At 36.1% G+C, this 19,944-nt stretch overlaps 1 protein-coding gene across 5 annotated transcripts in view; it reads right to left on the reverse strand.

The window, feature by feature from the left end:
* Nucleotides 1–1,224: 1,224 nt before the first annotated feature.
* The window catches only part of CPNE3 (copine 3), a 49,280-nt gene continuing 30,560 nt past the window's right edge, over nt 1,225–19,944 (reverse strand). For all 5 annotated transcript variants that reach the window (XM_029222789.1, XM_029222790.1, XM_029222791.1 and 2 more), the window contains 9 exons: nt 17,359–17,457; nt 14,646–14,732; nt 13,667–13,726; nt 12,985–13,118; nt 8,894–8,948; nt 8,760–8,811; nt 5,873–6,006; nt 4,117–4,353; nt 1,225–2,521 (listed from right to left, as the gene is read on the reverse strand). In XM_029222789.1, coding sequence (XP_029078622.1) covers nt 2,411–2,521; nt 4,117–4,353; nt 5,873–6,006; nt 8,760–8,811; nt 8,894–8,948; nt 12,985–13,118; nt 13,667–13,726; nt 14,646–14,732; nt 17,359–17,457 — 969 coding nt within the window. In that variant the 3' untranslated portion in view covers nt 1,225–2,410. The remainder of the gene's footprint in view (nt 2,522–4,116; nt 4,354–5,872; nt 6,007–8,759; nt 8,812–8,893; nt 8,949–12,984; nt 13,119–13,666; nt 13,727–14,645; nt 14,733–17,358; nt 17,458–19,944) is intronic.

Consider the following 19,944-nt stretch of genomic DNA (forward strand, 5'->3'; position numbering starts at 1 on the left):
GAATGGTGGCACAATAAGGAAAAGGACTATTTTAATATAAAACAATACTATATCAGCATGTGGTGAGGTAAAATGTTGAAACTATAAGAATTTTATAAAATGATAATTTAGAAATTATAAATGCTTTTATTCAAAACTGCAAAAAGGTATCAGTTACTCTAAGTTGCTGGAATCACAGGTCTTATGAATAATAGCATCTACTGATGAACCAAATCAAGAATGCATAATACAAAATTAATTTTCAAAAGGGAACAATTCTGGTTAAAATCAGAATATAAAATTATGAAGAACAAATCAATGTGACAGTGGTGACAGAAGTACTGTTATTTGGCCAATAAAAACAATGAATGCTCATGACCAGTGGTTCCAGGTGTCCTGTGCAGGTGACTCAGGTGCTGCCAGGACCTGGTTCCCGAGAGTGAGGAGAAGGCCCAGTGAGTGGGGCTGTGGACCCTGCCCCAGCTTCAAACGGAAAACCTCTACTTCTGTTTTACCATACATTGAGAACATATGTAAATCGTTTCTTTTAAAGGCTTCATGTGTTTAAAAAAAAAATTCTGAAAACCACTGTAACATATATATGCTGTTTCCAAGCACACAAAGAGAACTGAAATTAGGACATCTTAGACAACAAAGGCTCCGAACTATTGGAAGAATCATCAGTTCTTTTCTCGCCTAACTGATGTCAAGATGACTTGTCAACTAATGAGACATACTATAGAGCAACAGACTACTAGTTTGGTACCTTCAGGTTAACACCACATATCCAGAGGAGAGCTAAGTGGGAAAATGTTAACTGCTCACCTGGGCTAGGCAACCACTGTGGCGAGCAGATCCCCTCTCAGACTGACCTTGGCAATGAGCAGTTTCTGAGAAGCCAAAAGCTGTTCGTGGCTGAAAGCTCACTTGCTTCAGACATTTCAGGGAACAAGAGACCTGAGCTGTGGTGCAAGTTTTCAGTAAGACCGATAGGCTTAGGGTGCATCCATTTACAGATCCATAATAAACACGTAATTCTCAATGTTAAATTGTTCAAGATGACTGGCCAATACACAGATATGCATAGTACTTGGCACACAGCTCCTCAATAAAACGTTACTGAATCTATTCTGAAAAGGTAATGTTTGCTAAGTACTATGTTCTAAAGGGTAAAAATCAGGAAAAAAATTCTACTAAAAAAATAAAAACGCACTCTATCCTATGCAGCAACTGGATTTTTTTTTAAAGTTATAACAGGTTTTATGCTTAATACAATACATTCTGGATTTAGGAAATAGCTCATTATTAAAACGTAAGATATGATTTTGATTAATAACCACTACCATGAGTTTAAAAAAATCAGACTAAAAATGTTACTTAAAAAAAAAGAGAGAATATCTAAATGAATCTACACAAATGTACAAATCAATATATGGGACCTTAACAAGGAAAGTATAAACATTGCCTTTTTTAATAAGTAAAGTCTTTCATTGATTAAAAGGAAATAGAATTCTGAATTTCCCCTTATATGTTTGGTTCTTACAGTTTTCCTGGATAAACCCATCCTAACCATTTTAACAAACTCCAATTAAAATAATCTAATAATGTTGAATCTAGGGCTACCTATCATCAATGCAGATACAGAATCCTGAGTGTCACGTACAATCAATGAAAAGGTCAAATCTGACCATGTTTACGGTATTCAATAATGAAAAAGAAAGATCTAGGAAGGCAAATAAAAATGGCTTACTTACATGAGGTTCCTTTTACTTGTTGATTGTACAATTTTAAGAACTGAATATGTGCCTTTCCTTCCCATTCGGTACTTTTCATGAAGTCCTATAAGGATGCATGCTGTTTTGAACTGTGCATGTCTAAATTGCAGCAAAATTCAGGCACAAGTAAAGGTAGTTTTATCCCATGGAATAGCACTAAGTATAGTTCTAGAAACAAATTCAATATCATCTAATTTAAGAAGCCCTTGTTGTCAGGCATGGACATTGGCTTATAAAACATATATTGCCTAGAGCAAAGCACAGCAACCTTCGCATCATTCCAAAAATTTTCCACTCTTTCTTATTTACAAACATTCAAAAACAACATTTTCGTCATATGAAAGTAAACAACCACAAGAACAAAATCCGCTTTTCTCACACCAGTTTCTAATCCAAATAGCCTCACTGCAATTACTGTAAATCACTAGCAATCACTGAATTGATTGGGCAAAGATTAAGTTAGCACTTTCCTCCAAAAAAAGTAAAAAAGAATGCTTTAAATAGACATAATCCATAGAGAACTAGGTTTGCATCATAAATGCTGGGGTTCGTGAGAAGTGTGTAAAATGACAGATTCATGGTTTGGGGTCAGAGGGAAATCCATTGCTCCGCACAGCACAAAAGACTTCTCTCTGCTCAGGCGACCAGAGCTCCTTTCATTTCGTAGCCGGGTTCTTGGGAGGAAGGAGTTTGTATGTGTTGAAGTAGCCTACCACCTGCTGGGGGATCTCCGCCAAGACACATTGAGCAAGAGCTTCTTTTGGAGCCTTGTGAAAAAACAAAATCAAAGCAATTTTATTAGCAACCAAATTTTTACTGGCACTTTGATAAAAGACTAGGAAAAAGCAGTTAGTTCCCAATTCCTAGCTTGTATCTTGTCTCAGGTACTGTCCATGAAACATGGAATAAACCAATGTTACTTAAGAATGCTTGAGTATGCTCACGAACATTTATCAAGTACTTTTGTGCTGCCCGCATTTTGGCATTTAATGATAATTTTTTGCTCTTTAACTTTTAAATGTGGGCCTTTCATTCACTTGGTATTAAGTTTTTTAACTTTTTATTTTGAAATAATTACAGATTCATAGGAAGTTGCAAAAATAGTACAGAAAGGTCCCACGTATCCATCACCCAGTTTCCTCCAAAGATAACATCTTATATAACTTTAGTACAATATCAAAACCAGGAAACCAACATTGGTATAGTTCACAGAGCTTACTCAGATTTCACCAGTTTTACATGCACTCATTTGTGTGTGTGTGTGTGTGTGTGTGTGCGCGCACACGTGTAGTTCTATGTAATTTTATCATCTGGGTAGATCTGTGTAACTACCATCACAATCAAGATACAGATCTGTTTCATCATCACAAAGATCCCTAACATTACCACCTTTTTAATACACGCCCACATCATTCCCCACACCCACCCCCACTCATACATTGGTTGGTGGGAATGTAAAATGACATAACTGTGCCAGAAAAGTTCAGCAGTTTCTTTAACAACTAAAATGCAACAACCATACAACCCAGCAACTGCACTTCAGGGTATTTATCCCAGAGAAATAAAAACTTATGTTCACACAACAACCTGTACACGAATATTTACAGCAGCCTTTGTACGTGATAGATGAGAACTGGAAACAATTGAAGATGTCCTTCACTGGGTGAATGGTTAAACAAACTGGTACACCCACACCATGGAATACTACTTAGCAACAAAAAGGAATACATTTAACAACTGGGAAGACTCTCAGAGAATAAAGCTGAGTGAAAAACAGCCAGTGTCAAGGTTATATACTGTATGATTCCATTTATATAACATTGTTGAAATGACAAACATATACAAATGGAGAACAGACTAGTGGTTGCCAGGGGTTAAGGAGGGAATGAAGGTGGGAAGAAGTGGATGTGGTTATAAAAGGGCTACATGAGGTAGCCTGCTATAATGGACCTTGACTGCATCAAAGTCAATATCCTGGTTAGGATTATGGACCTATAGTTTTACAAGATGTTACCATTAAACTGGGTAAAACAGTTTACAATTTTCATCAAATCAACTTCTAGTTTGGTAAATTCATCATATACTTCAATAGAGTTTTTCTGTTATTACACAGGTGAAGATAAAATATATTTTAAAACATTCACAACAACATCTTTTTAAACAATTTATCACACGGACTGCAAGAGGCACACAAGTATACAACCTGAAAAAAAACTGCCAAATTTAATCAAGGGTCTTAAAATGGAAAATTCACACACTCTAACAACCCCTGACACCTACTCAACTGCCTGGTTATGGACCGGCAAAGGTCTGTGTTCAAACACCTTAGAGTGCATGAAGAGTAGGGAGGAGTGGTACTCACGTTCTGGAACTGTCTGAAAGGCACAAACTGGACAATATCCCTGATGGCTACCTCACCCAACGGGGAGCGGAGACTTCCACCATCACCATCCAGAAACTCCATGGCACCAAAGTCAGCATCTCCGACTCCGACAATGATGAGGGACATAGGCAGCTTGGCAGCGTTAACGATAGCTTGTCTGGTCTCATCAAGGTCTGTGATCACGCCATCGGTAATGATTAAGAGCACAAAATATTGCTGCCAAGAAAGACAATTATGTCCACTGAGCCAGCCGAACTCCCCAACAATAAAAGCAATGGTTAGACTCTAATAAATACCATATGCTAACACATATATATGGAATCTTAAAAAAAAAAAATGGTTCTGATGAACCTAGGGGCAGGACAGGAATAAGACACAGATGTAGAGAATGGACTTGAGGACACGGGGAGGGTAAAGGGTAAGCTGGGACAAAGTGAGAGAATAGCACTGACATATATACACTACCAAATGTAAAACAGATAGCTAGTGGGAAGCAGCTGCATGGCACAGGGAGATCAGCTCAGTGCTTTGTGACCACCTAGAGCGGTGGGATAAGGAGGGTGGGAGGGAGATGCAAAAGGGAGGGGATATAAGGATATACGTATGCATATAGCTGATTCATTTTGTTATACAGCAGAAACTAACACAATACTGTAAAGTAATTATACTCCAATAAAGATGTTAAAAAAAAAAAAAGCAATGGTTAATGACATCTCCAGCCTGATGAGTCATTTAGTCTCTTTCTTGCTCATTTTCCTTGTCAGTCTCTACCCAGGATACCATCTATATGAAATATTCTAAGATTCTCTGATGACAAGGAAATTAACTGATACAAAAACTGTAGTTTCATTAAAAGTGCAACAGACCACAAAAGAGGGCTGGCATAAATACACAGAAGCAAGACACCTAAATGTCAGAGATTAAACTTTCAGTTAGCACTGAAACATTCTGATTTAACTGAAGTACTGAATATGTCAAAGTACCTATCAAGGGAGCAAGTGGCAACTCCGTTCCTAAAAGATCAAATACGGAGGAAGTAGAATCGTTCATCAAACTAAAACATACTTTTTAAAAAATGGATATGGTTCAAGGTGGGGAAATCTTTCTCTCAATCCCATCATCTCTGATGAATCATTTTAGAGAGTGGTAAAATGTTACATAAAGTTGTACTCCATCCTTTGGGTCATTTAAGTCTAAAATGGAAATAAGATTTATAATAGTAGCTATCATGTGCTGAGTGTTTACTCTGACTCAGGCACTGTGCACTTTATATGAACTATCTTCTCTCACTCTTTCAACAACTGCATGAGGTACTTATCGCTTATTTCTGAGGATACTGAAGCTGAGTGGGGTTTGGTATCCAGGGTCCAACAGGTAATGACTCTCTAATTCAAACTTCTTTAGTATGCTAAGTAATTTTGCAACAGAAACTGAAGTGGTAGGTCTCCTGAAGCCTAAACTTGCTAAGGCTACTTCAAAAAAATTTTTGAGAACCTACCTGAGAAAATTCTTTCAAAAGACAGAGAAAACACTTAGAAGTATACAGGTTGTTTAGTTGTTGTCTTGTTCTTAATGGTCACTAATTTAACAACAGATGTTACTCCCAAACCAAGGATGATATATCATTGCTTCATGCCCTGTCTTTGTATCTCAGCAGACCAAATAAACAGAAAAATGGCTCTGGGAACAACAACCAATCCACATTCTCCCTGCCCCCTGGCGACAGGGCACTTACAGAAGCTGTCTGTTGTTGTGTGGCTGCAGCAGCAAACCTGGCCACATGATTTATGATTGGAGAAAAATTAGTTGGTCCATAGAGTTTTATCTGAGGAAGGCAGGCCCGATATGCCTCTATAATGCCTTGAATTCCTAGACAAAAAAAGCAGAATTAAAAATTCTCAAGCACAATTTAATTGTTTACTATTCACCATACTGGCTAATTTAATTTATATACCAACATACAGTGCTTTAAACAGTCAAAAGTTCCATATTCAGGAGTTCTCTAAGGTATATAATATTACAAAACTCCATAGCTATGCTCTATCACAAAAAAACCCTATAAACTTTACTCTCCCCCACTAGAAGGCATTTGTTTTCACCTCAGCCAAATTATTCATTAGTCTAAAGTAGGGTTGTTATATTGCTTAATTTTGATATGTTTTGGGAATAAGACTGATGGAAAAAGAACCATACAAAAGATGCTGCAGCATACAACTGATGACAAGGTAAGAAAACGTAACTGAAAAAATGGAAAAACTTTTGCATATATGACCAGAGGTTCTACAGAAATATCATATAAGGTTAAGCATGGTATAGTAGACTCTATTAATTGCAAATATTCACTTCCAGGTTATTTATCACATTTCGCTGCAGAAACACTAAAGCATTTGTTTATGGGGTGCACCTTAGGCCTGCTGGGCATTATGTAATGGAAGACTGGGCAGGCCCATTTGACTAGCTTTGTCCAGTGCATATGAATGGATATGACATCCATGTCTAAGCAGATGTTTTAAGAATCACAGCCTGTTTTTGCCAGCTTTCTTGCTTTTTCCCCTCTGCCATGGGAACAGCATATCCCAGACAGCCCGAGACCCAGAATGAGTAGAAACAGAGCAGCGCAGCAGTCTAGCCAAGCACCAAGTGATTTGTAAAGTGAGCAAGAAATAAATTATTGTCATTACAAGTTACTGAGATTTAGAGGCTGTTGATTACAATAGCACAACCTATCAAAAGTTGAATGGCATTCCTGATTAAAGCACTGCTGATGAATCTGCCCCTAATACACAACAGAGTGTCTGGGATGTAAGTAAGAGACTAGAAATCCTAGAAATTCCCAAGAGTGCCTTGCTAAGATTAATAAGAAAATCTTAAAAGACTTTTAATGTAAACCAAAACAGGTCTCTTGCTTAAAAAATGTCCAGCAGGACATAGATCAATAAGGAGGAAAAGCATATACTTGGTTTAAAAGCTTCACAAGACCAAGTCTCTCCACTTGCCAATAAACTCCTCTTAGGCACTTTGAGTTTAGGAATAAGTGGTCTTATGAACAACCTTTGAGAATGTAACTAATTTATACGTAGAGGTGATTTTACATGCATAAGGTGAGGCTGGAACTAGAGGTTAGTCAGTCCAGTAGTTACAAAAATAATATTAACATAGGCCAGCAGCAGGATCTTACTGTAATGATATATGCTATAGAAAAATTTAACCCATAACCACAGCAATAGTAATATTTTCTTCCATTTTTATCATGTAGCTTGCTTTTCAATCTCAAGGTATACAAAACTGTTAATTAAATTTCTTCATAAACATCAATTGCCTTCCATTCCTCAACTAAAACTAAATTATGCTAAAATCTTTCCATTACATCAAGGGAACAAGTTAGACATATTCTTTCTGGGCAACTAAGGTGGATGATTAATTAGGAAAACGGGATTAAACTTCCTTGTCTTAAAATAAGGCTGTATTTTTTCTGTGTAGTATTTCCTCTGTCTAACATCAAATTGATTGTTTTTTCCAGACTAAACCAAAAGCAGAAAAGCTCTGCTTGGTGGCAGCCCAAAGATGGGTTCATGTTACTCACAGAGTAAATGAACTTCTAAAATGAATTATCCCATGGTATGTCATCCATATTTACTTGCAATAAATAAAATCTAATTACAACAAATTCCAAAAATTGTTCCAATTTCATCATAAGCATGAAGCACATTTCTTGAAAAGAAAAATATTCCCAGTTTCATATGCCTAGGGATACAAAAGGTCACAACCAGCCACTGAAAGTGCATAAAAGAACACTGAATTAGTACAAGAAAAGAGTTTCAGAAAAAAGGAGAAAATCCTAATACAAACTACTCCCAACAAAATGGTCATGCTCTTCTACTTTATGAATATTATTTAGGAAGGGAAGGAAAGAACACTCTCTTCTGTTTTATAATTGTTAAAATGACCCTTTGCAGAAAATTAGCTTATTGTCTACAATTTTATGCCTCTGCCCCTATATCTTTTCCTCCTCCAAACTGTTCAGTCTTACATACTTTTGTGGGAGATTTGGTATTTTAGGTTGATTGCTCAATGTGGCAAAAAGGAAGAGGCACTGGAATATTTGAGGGATAAACAGAAAAGTGAAATGAAAGAAATGCCTATCCCTGTTTTCCACACAAAGGGAAGCTACTCTTGGAGCTTAGTTCTGTGTTTCTTTAGCCCACCCCATCTCCTTACAGAACCCTGTGTAACAAGTAATTTGATGCTAGACACTTTTTCTTCAAAGAGAGTTAACTGCTAATCTGAGAAAAGCATCTGTATACTGAATGACCTGTCTTCATTGAAGGTTTATTTTAAAATCAACTTATATGTGAAAATAATATGCATATTCTTATGGATCTACCCTCAAGATTGAGAATCTTTTATTCCAGTAAAACTCTTAAGGTAGAAGAATTTAGCCTGCAGTCTTCATCATCATCATAGTGATCTACATTATTATCATTACCATGCTAACCACCAACTTGGGGCAAAATTCTACTACTTTACACGATAGAAAATTCAATATGTCACAAAAAGAAACCTAGAGAGGAAATTTGAGTAGCTTTTTTCAGTTTAAAAATTCATGTTTATTTTTAACTTACCATTACAGTAGGGATTGGACGGATTAAAGTTTATTGGAAATTCATGAGAAACCTGTCAAAAGATGAAAGAAGGACTGATGAGGCTTGTTTTGCTTTGCTAGGAGGCAAAGCTTCGCAATGAGAGTTCCTCTTACCTGCCACTGAGGTGGGATCTGAGCTCCAAAACCAAAAGCTGGAAACATCTTATCACTGAAAAGAAAATTTGAAAAAAAGAAAAAGGTCATTTTTATCTTTATTCATAATAAAACCAATATGAGCTTATTTTCTAAAAATTTGAAATCTTAGAAAAATATAAAACAATTAGAACCAATGTTAATATTTGGCAACTCTCATTCTAAATATTTTTCTGTGCATTGAAGGAGAAAAATGTCTCTCTATATCTATTAAAATGGACTTTATATTAATATTTTATAACATACTCTTTTTTATTTATACAGTTTATCGTTTCACTAAATAAATATATAAATAAATCCGTAAAGTTTTAAAATGCACAAGTTTTTTCATTTGTTTACAAAAACACTCATTTGGCAGCAAAACCTGACCTCAACTGACATGAAGTTATCTATAGCCTTTATTTATGCCACTTAATATGAATATTCATACATTTATAGCCACAGAAACATGGTACAAATGCCATACATTGTAAAACTCTCACATTTCTGCAGCAAAATATATGAATATTTGGCCCAAGTGTTTAGAGATAATTATGGACCAGAATATATAACATCATGTGAATGGCTGTTAAGTATTCCACTGTATAGATATTCTCCCCCAAATGATAGACACCCTATGTCTTGCCATTATAAAACATTGTAATGATTACACTAATTTTTCTACTAGGGATATTCTTTTTTATATTAATTCTTAATGGTTCTTTTTGCATTGAGGATAGAACCTATATCTTATATGTCACGATATTTTTCCCGGTTGATAGTCTGTCTCTAACTTTGTTTAAAATATCTTCCCTTTTTTAGTTATTAATATTAATAAATGTGAACACATAAAAATTCTTTCATGATTTTTGCCTTCTCTGTCTTGCTTAAAGGCTGTCCTCACTGCAAGATTATAAACAATTCATATATATTTTCTCCTAGAACTTCCAAGCTTTGCTTTTGATGTTAAACTTGAAATTCATCTGGAGTAGGATATGAAGCAGAAACTGCTACTCTACACCAGTATCCATTCTCTTCCTTTTTAATTATGGATCCCCTGGGCTACTGGCAACCACACTAGCTGTACTCTAGCTTCTCTGGGCTGGCAGTGGTTAGGTGGTTGGAGGTGTGAGTAGAATGATTTGTCAGCCACTTCTCAATCACACTCTAAAAGGGAAAGCACATGCATTCTCAGTTCCTTGGTCCTCTTCCCACTGGCTAGAGAGGATGAGAATCACAGCAGCTGCCTCGGACCCAGGGTGGAAGCTATAAAAGGCAGAACTGCCCTCTCAGTCCTGAACTACTTACCTCTAGAGATGCAACATGAAAGAGACATAAACCTCTATTTTGTCAAAACCACTTTGTTTTGGGGTAGCCATTTCAGCAATTTTGTCTATAGTCTATACAGAATAGTATCCTAACATACACAGGTATGAGTCAGGGATCCAAATCCAGTTCCTGTCCTGTTTGACAGCTGTTACAACCCCTTTCCCCCCAAATGCCATCTCTATCATATACTAAATTCACATACACTTTTGGGTCTATTTCAAGACTGCTTACTTGTTTTTACTGGTCATGTACTAGTCCCATACTCAATTAATATATAATACTGTATATATGAAACTGATATAATGTTATAAACCACTAAAAAATTAAATTAAATTATATATATATATAAATATATATATAGCTTTAAAATAAATTTTAGTACCTGCTAGAACAAATTCCCCTTCATTCTTTTTCCCTGAAAAACTTTTTGACTATTCTGATTCATTTTACCCTCTAGAAAATTTTAGGAATCATTTTGTCAGGGTTTCACTGCAATTCTGATTAAAACTGACTAACATAGGGAGAAATGTTATATTTTACATCATTGTGACATCTGCCTATCTAGAATCGTGGTATATCTTTCCATTTAAACAAGTTTCCTTCTTTGTCCCTCAGTACAATTCTGTAGTTTTTCCTCACTAAAGATCCTAGACCTTTTACTAAATTCATTCTCATTTTTTTTTACATTATGAATTGTGATCTTTTATCCACTATAATTTCTTCATTTGGTTTTTGCTGGTTAGTGAAAACTTGTTGATTTTTTATTTTATGTTGTATCTGACCACCTTTTAAACTCTCACACTTTCTAATATTTTTCACTTGATTCTCTCAGGTTTGAATTCATTCCTCATAGGTTTGGTAGAATTTATGTATGAAGGTTGTCTTGGCCGGTGCCTTCGTGAGGAGAGGCTCTTTGACCAGCTACTCCATTCCTTCCACGGTTCCTGGGCTATACAGGTTCTCTGCTTCTTTGAGTCAAATTTGGTAATTTACAGCTTTCTGAAACAAATCATCCTTTAACCTAGATTTTTCAATGAAATAGCATAAGCTTTTACAGAACATTAACATAATTTTTTTTTCTGAATTTATGCTTATAATCTCTGTCTCATAACTTTTTTTCTCGGGGGGTCAGTGTTGCCAAAGGTTTGCCTAAGCTTTGCTGAACTTGCAAAGAATCATCTCTACATTTAATTTATTAATTTGGTGACTTTCCAAGTCATTATTTTGTGTGTTTGGAGGAAGCACAGCACAGCAGAGTTGTGAGGGCATATCCCTGGAGCCAGACAGCCCAGGTTCAGTCCTGTCTCTGCCAGTTACCAGCTGAGTGACCCTGGACAAGTTACTTTATCACCTATGCCTCAGTTTTCTCACCTGTAAAATGAAGATGATAACAGCACCTACTTCACAGCTAAGTATGAGTATTTGATGAATACCATATAAAAAGGATTTAAAATTTTCTCTGACACATAATAGCTAACATGTATATGGAATCTCCTACTATTGCAATATCTATATTTTTCTTCCTATTCTTTAATTTTATTCTGTTGAAAAGCTAGTTCATTCTATATTCAATTCTTGTTTAAAAATAAAACACATAAAGCCAGAAATTTTCCTCTATAAAGACAGGACCATGTACAGTCGTCTCATTACCCTTTATTTCTAGATAGTCTGTTATTACACTTTGATTTCCTCTTTGATCTAAGAACTACTTAAGAGTTTTTTTAATTTCCATGTGGTAAACTTTTTTTAGTTAACCTTTTGTTTTACCTTCCAGGAACCAGGCTGAGAAAGTAACCCTGTAAATTTTCTACTTTTTATCTAAGTCCCATTACAACTGTGTTATTTTGAAATTTTTATTATATTTCTAGCTATTTTCAATTGAAATATTTTGATAGTCTGTTACTAAACATGTCCACTGTTATATTTTCATTTTGGATTATATAATAAGGTGTCCTATAAAGTAATTTTTAAATTATATTTAATGAATTTTGTCTTAAATTCTATTAGGCTGATACTGAAACTGCTACCCCTGCTGTAGACTTGTTTGCATTTGCCTGAAAATTTCATCTCTTTAAATGTCATAACAAATTAATGAAAAGCTCCATCAAATATGTAAGGGCTTTTATCATAAAATAATAGGTGAAAATTCTTACTGTGCCCTAATAGATTGAGAACAAAAAGTTAATAATGTGGATTTTTTTCCTATTGTTTACTAAACCTTCAAGAAGACCTATTTAAATCTATTCAAAATCTATCCATTGAGAATCTATTCAAAATATTTTATAGCAATTATGTCAAGTTATCCTTCAACACTTGTTGAAAATCACCATTAAGAAAATAATTTGACAATGACTGCCAAGGAAATAGACATGTTAAGAAATAGCATCTATGAGTGTTTACAAAATGTGTCTTCTGGACTTCAATTACACAGATAACTTATCCCAAATGAGTAAACCCCAAGGAAACCAGATCAAAGAAACTAAAAGCCTTGCCAACTTCAGTCAGCTGTTAAAGAAGCAAGCTATATATAATACATTATAACTAATCACAGCCAGAGATTAGAGGTCAAAGGTAAACACTAACTAAGACTGTCACAAAGGGAAAAATAGAAAAGATAAGACAAGAAATTTTAGGGAGAAAGCTATTCCTCCCCAGCATCCTTATCCCATCAACTACATCAGAGAACCAGCAGACGATACAGAAACTGCCCTTTCTGGGGAGTTATGTGTTGGAGTCATACTCACGCATCATAATCTTGAATGACCAGTCCCACAGACCAGATTGCAGTCAAATACTCATTAACACCATTGGGGCTGATGTAATGAAGGGAGTCGGGAGACCTTGGATCACCATTGGAGCCAGTGAAGTCCACACCCACCTGCCAAATAACAAAATTGCAGCCCTTACTGAGATGAAGGCAGGGACACCCTTGCTTGATGTCCAGGAAAACACAAACATTGAATTTTGAGACCGAAACATTCATCCCAGAGCCTGCTACTGCCATTTCCTAACAAATGCCTGAGCCTATGGGTATTTCCAGACACAATTAAACAATTAAAGCCACAGCATGAAGCAACCCACTACCCCTATTTTTCTAGATGTCTTAAATCATGGATTATTACATCCATGGCTTTAGGCATAGGGCTTGTTTTTTTTGTATGTTTGTTTGATTATGCTTTTTATTATTTAAATTACTGCAGGATAATCACAGATTTGTACATATCTGCTTTCTTGCAGGAGAAAATATTTAACAAGGCCAAAAGCTTCAGGGTGAACCTAAACAAACTCTCTGAGGAGACCATACTCAACAGATTGTATAAATTTCATCACAAAGTCAATTTGGCAGTGAAAGAAGGAACACTGCAAAATGGAGGGAAAAAAAATCACGTTACAGCCCTATTTTGAAAATTTCAGTGTGTTACTCACAGTAAAATTCAGTTGACATCCTCCCATGATATAGTCAAGGAATGTACATTCCACTGTAATCTAAAAACAAATAGTAAACTTAAAATTAAAACTCTCCTACTACATAAGAAAAGCAAATAGCTCTCCGGCATTTTTTTTTTTTTTTTTTTTGCGGTACGCGGGCCTCTCACTGTTGTGGCCTCGCCCGTTGCGGAGCACAGGCTCTGGACGCGCAGGCTCAGCGGCCATGGCTCACGGGCCCAGCCGCTCCGCAGCATGTGGGATCTTCCTGGACTGGGGCACGAACCCATGTCCCCTGGATCGGCAGGCGGACTCTCAACCACTGCGCCACCAGGGAAGCCCTGGCATATATTTTTAACCATCTATAAACTGAACAGCACATGATATAAACATATGGAAAACACCCCTGCATTTGAATTTAAGGCACCCTACCCCTACATGTCATGAATTTGTAAGATTTTACTTCAAGATAATTATAGCAATGTGAAGATTAGAATATTAATGGCCAATGATGAAATACACACACTGTAAGTTTTAAGAAACTAATAATGAGTCTAATATGTTGAGAGCTTTAATTAAGTATAATAAGCAAGATTAAAAACAAAAACAAAAACTCCCACTTGTTTATAAGAAATCTCTTGGATTTTTTCCCCTTCACTCATAACATCTCATCTTGAAATAATGACCAGGATAGATGCACTAAGTCAAGCCATTTCCACTAATGTGCTGGAAAAATGCCAACAGTGCCTTATATTTCCTAAGATAATGAAAAACTTTGATATTCTTTGTCCTTTGCTAAAAAGTTGTCAAACCTTGGAAGCAAAGTCACTTGGAAGATTTCTCTACTATTTCCTATTCTCTTCTTTTCCCTAAAGGTGCCCAGTTGCTCATGTAATTTTCAACTGTCCACACAAACTGTTTGTTTAGAAGAACTCGAAATGTGATCTCATTACACTATAAGTGGTCAAGAGAAACTGACCTCACACTGTTTCACACTGATAACACCTGAATTCTTGTAGCTTTTCTTCTTTTGCCTCTTTTTTTCATTTATGCACTCAAATTCAACCTGTAGGAAGAAAAGACAAAAATGTTCATTATTACTAGTGATATAAGAAATGCCAATGTAAATTTAAATAAATGACTTTTTTCTCTTGGAATCAAACCACCTACTGATGTAGGTCTGTTACAAAACACAACTCTGAAACAACTGCATACTATGTCATATATATGAAATATTTATCAGTGATATTTCCAAAAAGGACTTCTAAAATTGTGTACCTTTTAAAATAGTTCCTAAGTATAAATTTTGCCTCTGTAGATCATTTCCTTATAAATGCTCCGAGTAATAACCTTTTTTCTTTATAATAAAGGATATAAAACATTACTTCTAGCTGTTACCCACACAAAGTACAAAAATACACTGCTTAGAAAAGAAAAAAACCAACCATCAGAAAACAGAAATATATGAAGCCCAACTCTATGGTAAAATATGCAGCAAAGATCATCTCTTTCCACTGGGAATATGTGTAGAAATCGATCTAGTATCTTACATCTTCTCAGTATAGTTTCTTCCTCCAAACAGATCATCTTCCTTTCCACCTCCTATCCACTTATCCCTCTGTAAGGCTTGGCTAAAGTTGTCCTCCTCTATAACATCAATTCCTGTTCTAGGCTTCTCTGATCTCCATCCATCTCATTAAACTTCTACAACCACATAAAATTTAGTTACATACTTGGTATTGTTGTCAATTATTTCGTTTCATTAATTTTTTTCCATGGCTAGGGTATAATCACTTCCAAGTTATACCTTCAAATTCTCACTGCCTTGCCTAATAATAAGAGATACTCAATGAATACTGGGTAAGTCACCTCTTCTGGTTAACAGAAAGCAACTTATATACTTTGGACAGAGGCATTACTAATTTTCGAAGAATCAAACATTTAAAAATACTTTTGATACAATGATACAAAACAAAATGATGTTAAAAAAACTCCTTGAGGGGCTTCCCTGGTGGCGCAGTGGTTGAGAGTCTGCCTGCCGATGCAGGGGACACGGGTTCGTGCCCCGGTGTGGGAAGATCCCACATGCCACGGAGCGGCTAGGCCTGTGAGCCATGGCCGCTGAGCCTGCGCATCCGGAGCCTGTGCTCTGCAACGGGAGAGGCCACAACAGTGAGAGGCCTGCTGAAACCAGTGAAACAACAATCCAGATCACTCTTCATATTTAGTTCTTTTAGGTAGCTTGCTTTATTTTAAATGTTCAGATTTTCATTATTTTCCATTATTTCTGCCTTTAAAAATAAAAAAAAATCTTTAAATGGAATATTTACAGCTGAATTTTGCTGTTGTTTTAATTCAAACTGTTAACCTAATTCAATCTCTGCATTTAAACCACTGAGTGTGATTTGAAAGCCTTCCTTACTTCACACAAGCACTTCTGTTATTTCTAGTATCTGGGCTTTGTGACCAGGGTGTAGGAACAGGACTAGAGATCTCTACATGACCTACTGAAAATTCTAGTCCCACTACGTTTGTTCAAAACTCATTTCTCCCAATTATTTAAATCAAATAGCTGATAAGGTTTATTTATTCATTTAGCTTTTAAGTTTTGATCTAAAACTATCAGTATCCTCTTTTGGGTCACCTCACCTACATGACTTCGTAAAAAAGACCTTCCCACCTGACCATAATCTCTTACCTTTTAAACCTCATGTTTAGATTTTCAGAAGCAAATGCTATATACAGGAGCATTATTCAGGTCTCTAAGCAGGTAATAAACATTTCATATTATTCTAAGTAAGCTATAAAGAGAATTAACAACTTATTTCATTCAAACTAGAAAGGTAAGTAAGAGGGAAACAACACTCTGGAATAGTTTTTAGGCACTTTGCCTTACAGACAGAAAAGTTTCAAGAAGCAATCTTAGAAATATGTGGGGATGATAACTAATAAACTGAACGTAGGGCTTCCCTGGTGGCACAGTGGTTGGGAGTCTGCCGGCTGATGCGGGGGACGCGGGTTCGTGCCCCGGTCTGGGAGAATCCCACGTGCCACAGAGCGGCTGGGCCCATGGGCCATGGCCGCTGGGCCTGCGCGTCCGGAGCCTGTGCTCCGCAACGGGAGAGGCCACAACAGTGAGAGGCCCGCGTACCGCAAAAAATAAATAAATAAATAAACTGAATGTGGTTAAGGCAGACAAATGATCTTAACAAAATTAGTACCATTAGATGGCAGCTTAATATTACATAATTTGAAATAGTGTAACTATGCTTTTATCATTCCCTTGGGTGAGGACAAGTCAGAGGAAAGCCACAGGCAGAATGTAAAAGCCAATTTGTAAAATGTCCAAAAGGAGAATAAATGAACCCAATTCAAGTCCAGGTACTTGTCTAGTGTAGATATTAATTACTGTGACCAGTGAAATGCCAAGATCTTTAAAACAAAGGATTTTCAATCAAACCATATAAACTGTCTGAAGACAAAGGAAACCAAACCTCAAAACATAAATGAAAACTCATCCCAAGTAAGAATTTTGGATCATCCAACTACTAAACAAATAAAATCCACAGACTTCAGAGCATTACATAATATAGAGTAAACGCATGGAAAACTATTTTCTATGCCAAGAGAAAAAATGAATAAATACAGGGCCAAACTATAAGGTATATGCAAATAACAAGGATGCAACTTACAGGTGAATTTCTGGAGGCTTCTTTCAGTTTTGTCATGGTGGTTTGAAATGTTCCAATGAGATCATGGGACCCATCATTGTCATGATCATAACACTCTACCTGGAAGTAAGTATAATAAAAATATATAAAAATCAATATAATTTTGTTAAAAAGTATTGGCTGCAACAAATGGGACTTACCAAGAAGTGTACTTTTAATTAAAATTAGTGAAAATGTTTAACATACAGTCCTACTTGGAGAAGTAGGAACTAACTTCCTAGAGGAACAATACTGAAACACTTTCAAACACTCGCTATCCTTGGAATGGGGTTCTAGGACACATCACAGGCAGATGAAAAACACAAATACTGTTCAAATTCCACATTAAGCAGTTTCCAGTTCCTGTACATGCCCTTTACAAGTGCTGATAAAATCAAAATGGAATTAGACCTTCTTTCTCATCTGCTCTTTACCTTGTTATCATTTTACAATGGCTAAAGCCACTATCTATCTGGAGGAAGAAAGGAAGTCAGTATCCTAGGCAGCTAAAAATTGTATAATTAAATTCTAGATGATTAGTAACTACGGAAAACATATTTCATTAGTTGCAATTTGGTGAGGTTAGGCTTCTATTAGGAGTTAGATATGATGAAGTCAGATTTGCATCATTCTGAGGATCACAACCCTCACAATGAAAAGGAAAATTCCAGGAAAACAGTTTTTTATACACTGAGGAAGTATCTATACTGGGTCATAATTATTTTATTTCCACGTAAGACAGGAATCTTGGCTATGGCTCTCATTAAAGGCTCGCTCTTTCTTGAAGCAGACAGAAGAGAGCTGAGGGTATTTGATTTCCATATAGTTTTGCACCAGGTTGACAGATGTAGCCAAAGAGTAAATATTCACAAGAATACCTGAATATTCATTTCAATGAGAAAATAAGGTGATGTGAATTCTTAGCAAACAGAGGTGTTCACTGTGATCATAAATAACCGATTTTTTTTTTTTTTTTGCGGTACGCGGGCCTCTCACTGCTGTGGCCTCTCCCATTGCAGCCTCTCCCGTTGCGGAGCACAGGCTCCGGACGCGCAGGCTCAGCGGCCATGGCTCACGGGCCCAGCCACTCCGCGGCATGTGGGATCTTCCCGGACCGGGACACAAACCCGTGTCCCCTGCATCGGCAGGCAGACTCTCAACCACTGCGCCACCAGGGAAGCCCCGATGTTTTTATAGTGCTTTGTAATTTCAAACATTTCTTTCTGCAAACATTTATTACATGCATTGCACACAATATCTACTGAGGCTTGTCAGGTAGGAGAAGAATTAAATAGTCTTAGAAGATGACATATCTTGTGTGGTAACCAACAATGTAAATCTGTTCCAAGGAAACTTTTGAATCCTTCTATAGCCTATGATTTAAAATAAAAGCCTGTACCTGAGAAGCAATTTGCATCTTACCCTATGCCAATCTTCCATCCTGCTATAATCCTTTACAAAGTTATATTAATCACCAAGCTAAAATGCTCAGGATTTATATATATTCACCTAGCAAAGTGATTTATTTTCTTCTCAGTTCTCTAAGAGGTGAATTGAGTGCTTATCATAACAGGAAGTCTTTCACCCCTTATATTTTCATTATTATTCAGGAAGACTAAAAATCAAACAATCAATAAATAAAACAAACAAGGTCTAGAATTGCAATTTTGAGCAACAGTAAGGGTTTTTATTTGTTCCCAGCACTTCAGTCACTGATCAATTCTGACCTGCTAACTCTTGCCCTACATATCCAATACTCAATTTTTAAACCAAAAGCCCTTTATCTGACAGAAAAGAAAATTAATGACCTTAATAATTTTTTCTAGAGGAACTAAAATTAAGATAAAGTCAAAACAATCTTAATATTTTAATAATTTCATTTTTAAGAGTTTTTTTTTTTATTATGGAAAACAGAATGTTACATTTTAGACTTGCACTCAGGAAACTCCAATTTGTACCTAAGACAACAAGATCAAGCTCTGATAAGGCCAAGATTTTATTTAAACAAAGCTTATGCAGGAGCTAAAACTATTCATGTTTAGACTGTCCGAAACTTCAGGGAGTGTAAAAACGTTTTTAAAATGTAATTCCCAATAACTCACTACAATAAATATATAATAAAAGTTCACTGTTGCCTCATTAAAGGCAAATGTTTGATGCTAAAGGAAAATGTGACATTTATAATGCTGGCATATGTTCAGATACAGCTTGAGGTAAATGATGTAATGATTTGTGTCATTTAATTTCTCTTCTCAAGAATTTAAAAACTAGTAATATTGGCTGTTTTAAACAACACCATCAGCAATGTTTGTGAAACTGAAATGTATGCATATACACATATGTGCATATGTATACATGTAAAAGAATGCACACATCACACAATACTACATTCACTAAGGCATTCCCCGTTTAGGCATGCATGATTATTTTTCTTATTTGTACGATTTTATGAAAATAATAATACATGCTAGAGTGATAACACTGGCACGTTCATACTGCAGCAAAGAAACTGATGATTCTGACTCTACCCTCTGCTCTATAACTCTTTACTACACCTCTAACCAATTT

This window comes from Monodon monoceros, unplaced genomic scaffold (genome assembly GCF_005190385.1).
Source record: "Monodon monoceros isolate NGI ecotype Baffin Bay Population unplaced genomic scaffold, NGI_Narwhal_1 Super_Scaffold_14, whole genome shotgun sequence".
In the NCBI taxonomy this organism is placed as follows: Eukaryota; Metazoa; Chordata; class Mammalia; order Artiodactyla; family Monodontidae; genus Monodon; species Monodon monoceros.